The sequence below is a fragment of the Protopterus annectens genome, chromosome 10.part0, assembly GCF_019279795.1.
Source record: "Protopterus annectens isolate FY-2018-M chromosome 10.part0, PAN1.0, whole genome shotgun sequence".
Lineage (NCBI taxonomy): Eukaryota > Metazoa > Chordata > Ceratodontiformes > Protopteridae > Protopterus > Protopterus annectens.
In genome coordinates this window covers 1,382,330,869-1,382,347,818 of record NC_056744.1, presented here as the reverse complement: position 1 = coordinate 1,382,347,818, position 16,950 = coordinate 1,382,330,869, and the positions used below count along the sequence as shown (strand labels likewise).

The window sequence follows — 16,950 nt, the reverse complement described above, 5'->3', positions numbered from 1 at the left end:
ATGAGAAACAAAAGAGTTTATATTTATTTGTATCAAAACGATTTGACTTCTTCCAGCATCATGATTTTGCAGTTTTTTAATCAGTTCCGTGTGGCTCAAGGTGTTTTTTACTTGGTTTCTATACAAATTAAAACTTTACAATACTTTAAGATACATGACAACACATTACAATTTGGCAGAGAAAAGTAAATAAACAGTAAACAGTAAATGTTGTTGTCATTCAGACTGTATACGAGAATTGCACAGCTGAACGAAATTACTTTTCTTATCTCTCTCTCTCTCTCTCTATATATATATATATATATATATATATATATGCTCAGTGTTAAGTGACTGAAGACTGATGTTTTGGAATCTGTTTCCCATAATAAGCCTGTTATAGATAGGACTCACATCAAAGTTATACTAAAAGCAGGTCTTCTGCAATTGGGAAAGACTTGCACTGAGAACAACTCTTTTAGAGTCTGATCCTTAGATTTGCTTTCAAACAATTACACATTGTCAGTCATTTGACATTAGAATGAGGTTGACATATATGAGATTTAGAGGAAGAAATCTGGACAAAGCCATAAATAAAAGTGGGACAAAGGCCCAAAAATAGGGACAATTTTAAAATACTGCTCTTACAAACTTAGTAAGTTGACAGAATAACAGGTTTTACATTAGCATGAATTTTCTGAAGGATATGAAGTCTGAAACTCAAATGTCTGTCATTATTTTCTAACTTCAGTCCATAGTGATTTAACACTAATTTGCCAGAAAACCACATATTTATGAAACATAGACCAAAATATGAGGCCAAAATCTGGACATCTGTATAGTTGAGAGGTATGAATTTGTCACAAAAACAGGCATAGTCAATTTCTTTCAGTAGATGTTCTTTTTGGCTGATTTTAAACAGTTTTACTTTGATGTGTTATGATTACTGTCAGAACATGATTCCGTGTAGCAGGTCATGGCTTAGGGCTTTTTCAACAAGTATTTTGAAGGTAGGGCTGGTTAGCATTAGGTTATTAATTTGACTGCTTTTCATAGACTAGGTCAGTTCTCTAAGTGAGACAATATGTTCCAAGGGAGGATAAGAGACAAGTGTATGGATTTTGAATAATAGTGTATACGTAGATGGGATGCCCTATAAAGGACGGCAGCCTATTAAGTCCTTTTAGGTTATCAGTGGTGCTTATGATGGTCTGCTACAAGTGAATAAACAGATTTTGTTTTCAACTGTTTGGATTTTTTTGTTCAACCACAATGGTAGTGGTGGGTCATATTCTTGTTTTGGCATCAGTACTTCCTTTTTTCTGTAGAGGGTCTAATACAAGGGGATAAGATATGTGTTACAATACAGCATAATTTTAATTGAGCAAATACTGTTTTTTTTCAAAAACACTTTTATTGAACGTAATAGAATTTGTGAACTACATGAACAGCAGACTATATAGCAACTAACATGCATTATAACAAGTTTTTCTCAACATTAATGTTGTGACTCAATGAACCATAAATGCCAAAAAACTTAAATGAGCACAAACTTACTGTACACAGTTTAAGCAGTTTATAACATTGTTCACAAAACAGGTCAGTCTAAGAATGTCGTCAATGAATCAGGTGGTAATACATCACATGGAAAGCAGGCAATAGTGCAAACATAAATGGGACAGCCTACCTAGACTGCTGTAGAAATAAATAATAATAAAATGGTGTCCCATTTAAAGTATATTTGATGGTGAAATGTTTTAGATTTCTTATTAGCACTACCTCTTGAGATGAGATTCCCTTGGAGGTTTTTGGTTTGGCTACCCTTTAGGTACAGCCAATTAAACAATCCTTGTACAGATAACTTCACGAATTTTCCATTTCATGACTATATAAGATCTAACAATGGATGACACCTGTATCAGCCATTGTACCCAATCATCAGTCAATTGCTCTCCTGAGGGGAGGGTCTTCTTATGAAAGTATGCTGCTGCTGCAGGAGGCATCTGTATTTTAAAAGCCTGTTCTATTAATTTAACTAGCATCTGATAAATTGATTGAGTGTTGTTGCTGTGCTTTTTATTTGCATGCATTCTAAACATTAAGTGTTAGGTTTAAAGTGAGTCCTAAGTAGTTTTCTTCAGTTACATATGATACAATACTATTATTATTGTCGGTACTTACGTATTGTCGCAACCAGATTTTTGCGATAATACAGCTTGCTTCCCGGTGTGTGAATGTAACCATAAATGTATGCAGAATCACACAAGGAATGATATCTGTAAAAAAAAAAAACACTTTGTTGCGGTAGGAATAGTGTAGTATTTGAAAAATGACTGCTTGTTTGAACCTATGCCATTTCCCAACATCATGTCAGTCATAGTCCTTTTCCAAGTCCTGTTATGTGTGCACACAACACAGCAGAAGTATGTGAAATGGAATAATTACTCTGAATCACAATCACAGCACAACCTCACTGAATGTAAACAGTTGTGAACAAACTACTGTGTTTCTTTCTGGCTTGGCCAAAACTCGATCCCGAAAAGACATAAAGTGACAGCAAAGACACATTCTCCTTTCAAGTGATGATATTTTGAGGCTGGATGCAAAGAGCCAGGTCTGCAGCATATTCCCTTCCCCAGAACTAGCAGCCCAAAAGTTCACACACCATCCAAAAAGGGGGGAAAATTTAACATCTACAGATGTGATTCATTTATTATTAAACACACATCACGGAGGATAACACTCTGGGGGCCAACACTGCTGCTTCACAACCAACTTCCAGAGCCAGCCACTACATTTTTCCTGACATACTGCTTGGGTCGTCTCAACTCCGATTTGCAGGACACTGCAAAAAGGCATGCAGGTTATACCATAAACTGTCCCAAATCATGACATTAAGGACAACGACTCGTTTGTACATAATGTCATAATTGTCAGGAATTATCTGAGAACTGGAAGCTGGTTGCAAGGGAATTGCTAAAATCTGGTATGTATGATCGCAATCTGACAGCATTGGCTGACAAGGAACGTTCAGTGCACAGCCTCACCAAGAAGCGACATGCTGCCAGTAAGAAACAGTATGTTTTTTAGTTTGTGTTAATAGCCCTCCAGAAAACAACCTGATTTAGTAAAAAAACCACACTGTATTCCATTTCAACCACATTAACAAACAGATTTAGTGATCGGGAAACAAGCTGTATTATCGCAAAAATCTGCTTGCAATAATACATAAGTACCTTATTGTCTTTAATAAGTATTGGTTGCATTTTGAATTACTTCTGGGCAGTTGTGAGTAAAGTTACATTGATTTTACTGGGGTTTATTAATAGTTTATTTGCAGTAGCTCATTTGCATAGTTCAGAGAAACAGTTTTGTGGGTTGGTTTAAAGGTTAAGAGTAAGAGCCGGGGCAGACAGCAAAAAAACAGGCGGAAACAAACTGTCAAACAATCCACTTTATAACTTAGTGCTTTCATTCCTAACTTAACTTAGACATGGGACCTTTTCAGAGTAAAATTGAATAATAGTAAGACAGGCTTTTTTGAATAATCAGTGAACGCCATTAGCATAAAAAACAGCCAGCCACCAGGGTTGAATGATAATTTTTCTTCAAAAAGTGTTTTAAAATGAGATCTTTTAATGTTTGAAACCCAGAATTCTTAGATGTTTTAACAAACAACAACAGGAGCCATGGATTAGTTGCCCAAAACTCTCTTTACTGTGTTTCTGGTACCTTGGCTAGTGGCTAGATGCCTTCCAGGAATAATTTTAAACATATCATGCAACCAGTTAAATACCAGTGCCTATTAGTGAAACACCAATCAATTGTTTAAACACATTTATTAATTTAGTTACATGTTATTTCACACCAAAGTTATTTATTACTGCAAATACTGAAAATATGACTACAACAAATCAAATTTAAGAATTAATTTAAGAGAAATTAAGAGATTAAAAATAATATTGCCAACATAGAAATGGATGCTGTGGAAAAGAAAAAGAAAAAGTTAAATCTGGACATTAAGGATTTTAAGGATGATCTTATTTTTTCCTGGCAAAGGAAACTTTGACAAGGAAGGTCACAGGTGAGATCTTCCAATAGAAGATCTCATACATTGTGAGATTCTTCAACATTTTCCATTGAGACAGCGTTGAGTAAAAAAAAAAAAGGGTTTCCTTCGAAGATATGCAGGGAGGAGATAACATTTAAACTATGGTCCTTCAGGAACAGCATGCAGATTTTCAATGCAACAGCAGAGGGACTGGTCGGAAGAACCATGGGTGAGGAAGAAGGCAGTGAACCTGCATCTATCACCATTGGTAATACTAGAAGAACATTTGTGACTGTTTTGGACATTGCAAGTAAGTGTTGTAACACACAGGGCAGTTTGAATATTATGAATTTGCCCAGTTAAAATATTATGGACATTGAGAGTCTGTTGTTAAAAGATATTACATTTGTACCAACTAGGATGCCAACTTTAGCAGATGCTATTTTATAGGTGAAACATTTTGGTAGGAAGCTACATTTAAATGTTTATTTTCATAAGGATGATGCAAGTACAGATATGGATGTTGATGTTAACAGTAAGGGTGAAAATTCATTGTTAAATTTGTTAATACATGACAATGGGCTGTTTGATATTCCTGCAGAGCATTTATCTTTTGTGTGTGAAACATTTTCTGGTGAAGGGGTAGGTTATTTCACACTGGTTATAGTAAACTTTTTGTTCCTTTCTTTCCTAGCAACAGGCAATTTATGCCTCCCAAATTATCTTCTGTTATATAGGTTATTTATATTTTCTGTATAAAGGTTGAACTTGAATATTTGAAATTCATTAAATCTGATAAAAAGTTCAATTTAAGCAAAAATAAATGATGGCCCTAAAAAGACTTTGTAACTTAGGTGATAAATATATCTTCAGAGAAGCAGACAAGGGTAGTAATTGGGTGATAATGTCTAAAATGGGATATGAGAAAATGGTATATAATTTATTATTAGATGAGAAAGACTATCAGCAATTACCCAATAATCCTGCATGTGAGTTCAACATTACACTGATGGATATTTTGGAGAGAGTTAAAAGTTTGGGGCTCTTAACAGGTTTGGCTGTTAAGAAACTATATAAGAAACTTCTAGAAGACCCAGCTTTTTTGCCATTCCAAAAATACATAAAACTCTAAGGGAACCCCCTGGGAGACCTATAATATTGGGAGTGAATTCTTACTTGGAAAACATAGGTATTTTGTTAGAGATGCACATCTGCAAAACTACCTAGACAGATTCCTTCTCACATAAAAAACACTGCAGATTTTTATAGGAATGTGAAAGGGTTGATGTGGTGTGAAGATTAATATTGGGCCATGATAGACATCAAGTCTTTATACATCAGAATTAAAAGTAAAGGAGGGCTAGAAGCTGTTGAAAAATTGCTGGTGGAAGGGCTACATACCACCTATTTGATTCAGCTGTTGGAATTGTGTCTTACCCACAATTATTTTAGATTTGGCAAGCAGTTTTTCTTGCAAAGGGAAGGAACAGCAATAGTAGTCTTTGTTCCTTCTTATGCCATCATATTTATGGCTCATTTTGAAAATCTGTACATGTATCCCACTGAGTTTTTTTCTGATAATGTATTTGTATAGAAACATTACACTGATGATTTGATTTTTATTTCTAAAGGGGATATTAAATTATTTGAAGGGTGTATTATTAGATTGGGGCAAAATCATTTAGGGTTAGAGTTCACCCACAGAACTAGTAACATTTGAATTTTGGACATAGAATTGTATGTCAACAAAGACAGTCTAATTCAATTTATACCATATCAAAAGGCTACTGCTGTGAATAATTTTCTACATGCAAGTAGCATGCATCCTCCCCATTTGTTGGACTCTTTGCCTTATGGTGAATATAAACAAGTTTTGACTAACACCTCAGAAAGAAGTTTAGTAGATGGGGGAGTTAGAGTAAAAGATAGGTTGTTGCTGAGATCATAAATAAGGCTAAGACAAAGTTGGAGAGGCAGGTGAGAAAAGAAAACAGAGAAGTTAGATCTTATGGACAACATATTCATTTATGGGGGCAGAATGAATTTGACAAAGAAATATATTTTGTTATTAGATTTTCCCCTGGTTTGTGGCCAGTGATTAGTCAAGATAATTATCTGGGAGATCTTTTTCCTAAGAAGGTCACATTTTCATATTTTTAAATTTGGAAGAACTTTTGAATCATGGAGTAAAGATAGGGAGGGGGGCAGGGGTAGGTTCCTTTTCCTGTGGAAGGTATAAGGTGTGTAGGAGAATCAGGAATATTTCTGGCATCAAAATAAATGACAGAATTTTCAATTTTGCGGAAAGATTCAACTGCACACCATGTGCAGTAGTATATGCAGTTGACTGTGGATGTACACGTATTAGATTGTACATTAGACAAAAAGGATGGTTAAAGTACATATCCTTAAACACCTGGAAGATATTACAAATCATTGTTTGGACAGTCCTGTGGCAGACCATTTTCTGAAAGCTTGAATTTTAGTGTTTTAGGTAGAACCCATTTAGATGGAGGTGTCCTCACTCACAAATTGTTGGAAATGGACAGTAAAGTCATATAAAATTATGGAACTATGCAACCAAGGGAAAGAACGTAGAGGTAAAACTCAATTTTTAATGTTTAATTCTTAAGTTTGATTTGTTGTAGTAATATTATCAGTATTTGTAGTAATAAATAGCTTTGGTGCGAAATAATATGTAACAAAATTAATTAATGCTTTTAAACAATTGATTGGTGTTTCATTAATAGGCACTGGTATTTAACAGGCTGCTTGATGTGTTTAAAATTATTCTTGGAAGGAAGGCATCTAGCCAAGGTACCTGAAGCACAGTTAAGAGTTTTGGGCAACTAATCCATGGCTCCTGTTGTTGTTTGTTGTTTCTTTATTTCATCTTGGATTTATATTCTTAAGTGTTTCAGTCTTTTAATGTTTCATTTTGATTAATTTTTTGAATTATAATTATTATTTGTATTTGTGTTTTTAAAATCACATATCTTAGCAACATTTTTTATGCTAATGGGATTCACTGGTTATTCAAAAGTGTTGTATTGTGACTTGATTAACATTCATTAGACATGCTCTGTGATTGTTGTTTTAAAGTATAAAAAGCTGCCTGCCCTGGTTCTTAGTCTTCTTTGGAGTGAACAGAAGGATTATTTTATTTGTTTTACTTCAGTTTCTGTGGTTTATGGGTAGTTAGTTTTGTGAATCTATGAGATCTGCATACATGGCAAGTCTAAGTCTGGGAAGTTTGCAGATATTATTATTGATAAACCCGCGAAATGGTTGAATTTTGTCCCAGGGAGATCAGCAAATGTTGTTGACAGTATTTTAAACCTTAAAATGTATGTGAGGAAATTAAATTTGGGGGTACATTTTGGTAATACTATTATTACTCAAAATGCCCAGCAGTGGCATAGACCCAGCACTTTTATTCCACCTACCCACCCTCTTCTTGTGATTTATGAGACACTTTGTGAAAATGAACTTAGGAAAATCATTTTGAATAGTAATCACAGGGGTTATGTTAGCAATTTGGATGAAAAAGAATGGATGTTACTTCAAGACATCATTAGTAACAACATCAGGCTTATGAAACCTGATAAGGGGAAGGGCTGGTCATTATGAATTATTTGGATTACAAAAGTAAAATGTTTGATCTATTGTATATTGACACTTATCGAGAAGTGTCAGTCAATGAGATGAATCTAGCCTATAGGAATATTAATTTGTCCATTGAGGAATTATTACTTAATCGACAGATAAGTGTTGACACACATATGTTCTTAGAGTATAAAACCCATAGAACACCTACCATCTTCAGCATCCCAAAGATACATAAATCCATCCAGAACCCCCCTCTATGTCCGATTGTGGATGCCAATGCTTTGAAAACATATGGGTTGGCCAAATTTGTGGATCATCAGTTGAAAGGTCTAGTGGAAAAGACGACTTGGATTATTAAAGATTCATGGGATTTTTTTAGGTAGAATACATCCAGATATGTATGATGATGGCCTTATTATGGCCACCTTGCACATCAAGGATCTATTTTCAGTAAACCCACATGGGGAGGGGCTTGATTGGTTTTATGAATATCTTTGCAGGCATTCTGATTTAAGTTTTGATGCCAAAGATGCCATTGGGACCTGTATGGAACTTGTTTTGGAAAATAACTTTTTAAGCTTTGATTGCCACCTCTGTAAGCAAACTTTAGGGGTGGCAATGGGAGCATATTGTGCCCCTGTGTTTGCCAATGTGGTTTTGGCACACTGGGAGGAGGAATGCATTATGAATTTGTGCTACAAAGACCATTGGGTCCTATATGGTCATTATTTGGATGACATAGTCCTTTTATGGAAAGGAGGTGAGGCCAAATTAGGTGAATGTTTTGAATACATTAATAGTACCACTGATTTTTTAGAATTTACCCTGAATTCTGACATAGAGAGCTTGAATTTTTTAGATGTCACTATTGTGAAGGATTATTTGAGTAAATCTTTTCTATATCTAAGCTGTACAGGAAACCTACGTATTCGAATACATTTTTACACTTTGAGAGCTGGCACCCGATTCATTAGAAAAAGTCCCTAGTTAAGGGACAATTTATCAGAATCACTTGAATGGTGTCAGATGAAGGGGACTTCCAAACAGAATGTGATAAACTTATTGACATGTTTGGAAGAAGGGATTATCCTATGAATATTTTAAAAGAAATTGAGAATGAGGTTACTGTCAAAAGATGGAATAGGTTAATAGTAAAAATTTTATTCAGTCGTTGTGGTATTGATGATGGAAAGGTTAGAGATAGATTACATTCTAATAACAATATTCTTTCAAGATTGTGTACCCTAACCTTCACCTTGGATTTTTATGAAATCAAAAACACATTGGTTAATTTTTGGCCAGTGATGTTATTAGACCAGGATGTCTCTAAAATTGTATGGGATAAACCAGTGATTGTCTACAAAAAAATATATAGCTTTAAAGCACTCTTGGAAAGACAGAAGAAAGAGAACAAAACTGGTGGATGCCTTAAATATGGTAGGTGTGGGCAGTGCCCATATGTTATGGAGGGTGAATATATATTTATTAAGAATTTTGGATGCATCTACCCCAGTAAAAAAACTTTTTTGTTTTTCGAAAAGGGTGGTATATATTGCTAAGTGCAGGTTATGCAACATATTTTATGTGGGTAAAACAGAAAGGGCCTGTAAGCAGAGAGTATATGAGCACTGCTATGATACTAAATGCAAAAATAAAAACAATGCACTTTTTAATCATGTGGACAAATATCCAATGCATTTTTTTAGTTTTTTTTTGTCATTGATCATGCAGACCTGGGATTCCAGGGTGGCCCAGTGGATGATTATTTAGAACTACTAGAGCTGAAATGGCAAATTAAGTTGAATGCAGGCTCATATCCTGGCATTAATGAGCATATAAGTATTATGCCCTTATCGAAGCTAAGAGCTTTGTTTTATATTTAAAAAATATTTAAAAGGTCTTTATTGTCATTTCATGGGTCTATTACCCCACTTTTCTGTATTATAGTATCTACAGTTGTTTGCTATACATTTATATACATTTATATTTATCAGTGATATATATGTGTGTTTACATTTTTATATTTATTTGCAATATGAAACTATACTTTTTCATATGTCTTGGCAATTTTAGTCAGGTATTGTTTCCTTTAAATATCTGCATTAGTTGACAGGAAGCGATCTAATAGTAGGATGTGATGTCAGGGTTTTTGTTTTGTGGGAGGGTGTTTAAATCCTTTGAGTTGTATTATGTGTATTCTGATGAAATGGGTAGGTAAAATGTGAAATGACAAGGCATTGGAAGGAGTCAGGTCAATAGTATAAACTAAGAAGGGAGCTGGTTGGGGATGGGGAAGAGTGAATAGTAAACAGAGTGTGAAATTAGGCAGGCTAGAAATGAAGTGATATGAGAAAGAATAAAAGATCTGATATAACAAGAAAAATCTATAATGCAGTCTAGTTCTCTTCAGTTTTATAGCCCACTGTGAGGTACCACCAGGTACAAAAGTATTGCTGCATCATATTCACTGATTTGGAGTTTGTCATTGATATTCTTTTCTGAAAAGGAAGAAGTTCAGCTGGAGTGATGTGGTATTTTTGTCTAGAAGTGCAGGTATATTTCTAATGTATATCAAAACAATTGCAATGCTTGATGAACTGCATAAGTGTCTAAGTGTTCTGATTTTCAATAAAATGGACTTAGAAAAATATATATAAAAATTATTACAAAAACTACTCCCTTGCATATATATATATATATATATATATATATATATATATAGGAGCCCTTCATTTGTTCAAACTTTTAAATGTTTAAAACTCACATGGCTGACACCATATGAGCGAAAGTTTGAAAGGCCAACAAATGATAGCGGCAATCCCGCTACAGTGCCGGACTGGGAGATTCCCATTTCCTGCACTGTAGTACGATCTCAGTGTGAGAATAATTAAGTGGCAGAGGGTGTGGGGGTGCAGGGGGCTTGTCCCCCTGCATAACACTGTTTTACAGTGTTTACAGGTAGGTAAATTGCACTATTTCAGGATGTCGGTCTTTCGGAATGTCGATCATATGGTGTCGGCCATATGAAAGTCGGCATTCTGCACAGTTCGACATTCTGAAGTAGACCCATACATATATATATATATATATATATATATATATATATATATATATATATATACATGGGCCACTGTTACATTGTCGAAACATGGTTAATATTCGGCGGACACAAGTTAGCGAAAGTGCATTTTATCAAAAATGCACTTTCGCTAACTACAGTGTGGTAAATTAAAGAAAGCATGCAGTTTGCATGCAACGTTAGTTGTAAATCAATGTATAGTATTGATTTACAACTAACGAAACTATCGCTGACATCATAGTACAGTGGGGATAAGAGAGTATTCCCTTTTCCACACTGTAGTGCGATCTCGGAGTGAGAATAATAAAGTAGGGAGTGTGTGGGGGGAGCAGCCCCCACATGAGTGTGCAGGGGGACTTGCCCCCCTGCATAACACTGTTTAATGTATTTTTTTCTTACATTTTTTTTATGTTAATTTCTTTAGCGAAAGTGCATATTCGACAATATGCACTTTCGCTAAAGTGTGTTATCGGAAACACAATTAGATGAATTGTGTTTCGATAATACAACAGTATTCAATATATAAATATATATTGCTTTAGTTGAGGTACTGAGATTAATGTCTGGTTAAGTGACTTGCTCAGGTGTATGCCATAGGCAAATAGAAAACGATAAAATCAGACCTAGGACTAGTGGAAGAAGCTTACAGGCAGCTCATAGCTTTAATCCCTTTCACTAAGTTGCCACATGTTTGTCTATTTGAATTATGTGACATCAGAAAAGGCAGAGTGGAGAAATACATATCTCCTATGTTATGATGTTTGCTGACTATAATTTTATATATTTTAGGCTGATATAGTCGTTGCAGAGCCATACCTAAAATATGGAGATGATCCCTACACTTTGCAGTATGGAGGATGTGGGGAAAGAGGCAGATACATTCATTTAACACCAAATTTCCTTTTGGATGACACATTGCTCAATGTCTATGGACCAAGAGGTAAGCATATAATTTACTTTTTTAATACAAATTTTACTTTACAATAACTAATCATTTTTGGTTTTAATGCAGTACTTAGTAATAATGTTAAAGCTGATTATGTCCCATCCTAAAATGGAAAGCTACTTACTGTTCAGATTATTGTTCCCTACTGAATCCCTAAAAATCCTGCAGATAAAACTACCATCATTATCTGTATCATACATCTATCTTCCTTTTGTTTTTTTTTTGGGATGGATTCTAAATGTTGTCTTTATCAGATTTTATGTATAAATTATCAGACTTTATGTATAAATCGCTCCCTTTAATGTGTAGTGAGACAGGTGACATTAATTTCATCTCCGTGATTTTACACTGAAGGCATTCTTTGTTTGACCCTTGATGCTACTGCTAAGTAATGCCAAAATATACTTTATACAGATGAATTTTAAGACTAAAATGAGAATGAGACACATATCTGAAACAAGAAAAAAATGTTATTTACAGCTAGATGCAAGGGGTATAAAATGCACTGTGATGTGAACTGTCATATGTGTACTGCAGGACACAGGCTCACATATTGGAGGACTTCATGACACCATGCATGAAATTCATAAAACCTTTCTGCAAAGGGAAGAAATTAAGAAAGTAATGATCAATCTTTTTTTAATGAAACTGATTTAAAGTAAAATTCCTAAAATAAATCTATGATGTAGCAAACACAAAGTATGTTTCTAAACCTCTTGCTTTGTTCACATTCTTTTTAAAATATCATTAGCCTTGATTATAGCCTTCTGTTCTCATGAAAAATGTGCCGAAGAAACTGCAGAACTTTTGGGCAGTATTCATAGTCATTGCCCAAAGGCAATAGTGGTATCCATAATGTTTGCTAATGAGCGTTGTTCTTCATTTCAGGGATTGCAAGGTCTGCAAGGGAGAGGGAGTTTTTGCAGGCAGAGGGGGAAGTGTCCTTTTGGGGAATGAGTGGAAGACCAGGGGATGCATTCTCCCATTAAGGGGCAGACATTGCGGCATATTCTCAGGCAATTTCCTGATCTGGCAGTGGTGGAGGAATTAATTCTTAGTTTTTTGTGGGGATTTTCTATTAAATCAAGTGTCGGAAGGGGTGGAGTAGTTTATAAGAATTTGCGTTCAGTGTTGGGGAAGGAAGATATTTGGAAGGTTGGTAGAGAAGGAACAGTGGGTGAGTAGGTTATTGGGTCACGTTTTGACAGTTTCCCTTTTGCCAGTTTTAAGGTCTCACCATTGGACTTGGTTCCTAAGATGGCGGATGGCGAATTTCATTTGATTCACCATTTGTCTTATCCTGAAGGGAACTCTGTCAACAACTTTATTTCAGAAGATAACGCTAAAGGGAGTTATGCATCTTTGGATGATGTGGTGTGGGTTATTTTTATTTATTTATTTATTTACATTTGTTTTCTGGGAAATTCCGACTGGACTCAGGTCCTTTTTCAGCGGATGCCTGGGGAGAAAAGCTCCATATCATGTACATGAAAGAGATACAAAGTTGCAGCAATAGTAAACAACATTACCGGTTGTTGGCTTTAATACAATAACAAGATATTGAATATCAACAGTATATACAGAAAATGTTGCAAGTTAAGATAGTTTCTTGTCATTTATAATATTAGTAACAAAATTGTCAGACAAGATGTTAAAGTATGTAAAGACAACTAGCTATTTCTGACTGTGGTTAGTAGTGGTGGTAGTATAGTTGGGTTAAGAGTCTAGCTGGGGGGTAAGGGTGAGGGTGTTAGTCTGGATTCGAACAAGGACAAAGCCAGTGCAAATTTAAGTGGAATTTGAGTGCAGTCTTGAAAAGGCTGCTATAAGGTAGAGTAGTTATAGAGGGTGGAAGATTGTTCCAAAGTTTAGATATGGTACATGAACATATGGCTTCTCCTGCTGAGTTTTTGGGTTTGATAACAGTGAGTTGATTTTTGTTGCTTGATCTTAGGAGCCTAGTGGGGTGATAGGGTTGGAGAAGGGCTTGAAGGGAAGGGATGTTAAGGGGGTGGTTAATAAGTTTATGAGCGAGGGTGAGTTGATTAAAGTGAAGGAGTTGTGGGAGTTCTAGCCAGTTTAGTTCTTTAAGGGAGATACAATGATAGCTGCAATAGGAGGTTCCAGTGGCAAATTTAGCAATTTTGTTTTAACAAGCATCCAGCTTGTGTAGGTCTGTCTGTCTAAGGTTGGTAAGTATGGGGGATGCATAGAGTAGGGTGGAGATTAGCTGGGAATTGGCTATGGAGATTTTAGCTGCCTTGGTTAGGACTTGGCGACTTCGATAAAATGCACCAAGTTTCTTGTGGACTGTTTTTATTGTGAGAGATATGTGGGTGTCAAATCTAAGTTTTTTGTCTATTTTCACACCAAGTAATTTTGTGTGTTCTGATGGAGAGATGATGGTATTGTCTTTGGCAAGAATGTTGAAGTGAGGGGTGTTTTGGATGGCTTTGGAAGGTTGGAACAGGAGACGTTTTGTCTTACTTGGGTTGAGTAGGAGCTGAGCATTGGATAGCCAGCTTTCTACAGAAGAGAATGATTACTGTGTGATTTGTTGTAGTACTGGTAGAGTGGGGGCAGAGCAGATGAGAGTAGAGTCATCTGCATACTGTATAAGAGATGCTTGTGTGGTGGCAGTATGTAGGTTGTTAGTGAAAAGTGAGAATAGCAGAGGGCCAAGGATAGACCCTTGGGGAACTCAGAGAGTAACTGGGAGGCAAGGTGATGTGTTATTGTCCCAGATTACTGATTGCTGGCATCTGTGTAGATAGCTGTGCAACCAGTTGCAGGCTGGTTGTGAGAATGAGAGGTTGGGGAGAGTAGAGAGTAGTAGCTCATGAGATACCATGTCAAAGGCCTTTGAGAGATCTAGAAATATGGCAGTAGAGAAGAGGCCATTGTTTTTGTGATGAAGTATAGTGTTGGTGAAGGACAGCAGAGCGGAGGTAGTGCTGTGATATGGCCTGAAACCATGTTGGGTTTTGGAGAGGAGATTATTAACTAGGAGGTAGTTGGAGACCCAGGAGTTGATACATTTTTCAAGTATCTTGGAGAGAGGGGAGAGGATAGTAATGGGACGGTAACTGGAGAGGTTAGTGGAGGGGGTGCCTAGAACCCCCCCCCCAGGCTAAAGATTGCAGGGTAAGTATCTAAATAGCCAAATTGTTAGGAGTTATTAGAATCTAGTAGGGAAAAACAATCTATAGACCTGCTTTCAGCTGTGTCCTTTCTGGGTGGATACCTAGCTTGAAGCAGACAAAAAGTGGCAGTTTAAGTACCTTTTTGCCTCTATTTTACAAGTGGGCAATTGCAGTGTATCTACTGGGTTACCTTTTTTCACCTAGAGCTTTATCTTGGTTTACTGATAACTAAAAAGGAGATTTATTTATTTGGGGATTTAAGGACCCATGGTTGAGGAAGAGGACATTGAATCTGTAGTCAGAAGGCAGTACATTATCTGGATGACTTCTTAATATTAGGTAAAGGGTTTAAAGGAGCTTTGGAAGGTATGCATGCATTTGCTGGGATGTGTGAAGAATCGAGTGTTCCACTGACTATGCAAAAGTTAGTAGACACAAGCAAGGCATTGATTTTCTTGGGATTGCTAGTAGATGCAGGCCATAGTTTATTATTTTTGCCAGAGGAGAAGATAACATGTTTAAAAGGAAATATTAGGAGGGTGAAATCCAAGGACTAGGTACGCATTAAAGATGTTATGGAGCTATTAGAACTTATGAATTTTGCATGTCAGGCAGTTCACCTGGGCTGCATCTTTTGTAGAGCTGTAGCCTTTTTCTTAAAAGGGGAGAAGAGCAACCATCATTGGTTGCTTTTTGCTAAGTTGATGCATGCTGATTTAGCACTGCGGTTGTCTTTTTGGAGCAGTTTAATGGCATGTCTGTTTGGCAGATAGATTGGGTTGTTCAAGGGGATTTGCAGTTGTTTACAGATGTGGCAAGAGGTATGGGGATGAGGGCATATTTTGGGGGAGAATGGTTTGTAGCTCGATGGCTGGCAGGTTGGATGGACAAATGGAAGAAGGATGTAGCCTTTTTAGAGTTAGTTCCATTTTGGGTGGCATCAAATTAGGACAGGAGAGGTTGCAGAGAAAGAGGATTATTTTTCATTCGGACAATATAGCAATGGTACAAGTGTTACAGGTAAAGACAATGAGGTCTGAGATGCTGTTGTGTGTATTATGTAAGTTGGTTTTGCAGAATTTGCTGATTACTTTTTCTTTTACAGATATGCATGTGGTGGGTGTTCAGAATGGGATTGCTGCTAGCTTTTCAATTTCAGTTTTCTAGGTTCTGACAATTTGCTCCAGAGGTGGCAGATAAGCTGATAGTGGTACCAGAAAGGATTGTGGCAGACTGGCCTCAAATAATCTGACAGTGCAGGAATCCTGGGTAGCTTCTAAAAGGAAGGCATGTTGTAGGTCATTGCAAGCCATTAATAAATTTGTGTTACAGCTGCATGAGGAGGAAGGAGTTTGGTCAGTAGGATTCTTGTTGAAATACTTGGCTCAGTCTTGGGAGCAAGGTAAGGTAGTTAAGTCAGTTAAAGTGGACTTAGCTGAGATTAGTATATTTGTACGGCTGGCAGAGTTATATGATTTTATAAAATCTAGGGTTGTGGTTTGGATGTTGAGCAGTTGGGGTAGGATTGATAGCATGAAGACTGACCGATGATGGCAGTTGACAAGACAAGTTTTGAAGGTTTTGTCCCTGGGATTAGCTTTGGTAAATGAAGCTTCATTGGACTACACGTTATGACTGATTTTGTCTTTATGGATGTATTATGGAGCTTTTAGGGTGGCATAGTTGTTAGGGTCATAGGTTTAGTGAATGTTTCAGTCTAATCTGCCAGCACAACTCTCATATATATATATATATAAGAACTTCCCAAGCCCCCCCCCCCCGGGTTCTTTTATACAATGTCCAAACCAAAGGAACGAAACACATGGTTCAGAAATTCTGAACAATGTCTAAATAGAGCATTGCTTTTTTTGTTTGTTTTTTATATCAAGCCCATGCTCATAAATCCAATCCTTTAAATGTCTTTGGGTCTTCCCCACATAAAATCTTTCTCACTGTAAACACTTTGCAAGGTATATCACCCCAACCATGTTACACGTGCAGTGAAAGGTAGACCGGATTTTCCTTTTTTTGACTAGTACAATGTCACACTCATAGATGAAACAACATTAGGAACAAAACCCACACTTATAGGTTCCCTGTTTTTTCATAATGGAAGTTGTTGCATTAGACCCTACATTTTCAA

The 16,950-nt window shown here is 36.3% G+C and overlaps 1 protein-coding gene across 1 annotated transcript in view; it reads left to right on the top strand.

Annotated features, from left to right (window-relative positions):
• The window catches only part of LOC122813607 (calcium-activated chloride channel regulator 1-like), a 769,024-nt gene that overhangs the window by 97,275 nt on the left and 654,799 nt on the right, over nucleotides 1–16,950 (top strand). Inside the window, exon 3 of the mRNA XM_044086019.1 lies at nucleotides 11,508–11,658. Within this exon, the coding sequence (XP_043941954.1) occupies nucleotides 11,508–11,658 (151 nt within the window). The remainder of the gene's footprint in view (nucleotides 1–11,507; nucleotides 11,659–16,950) is intronic.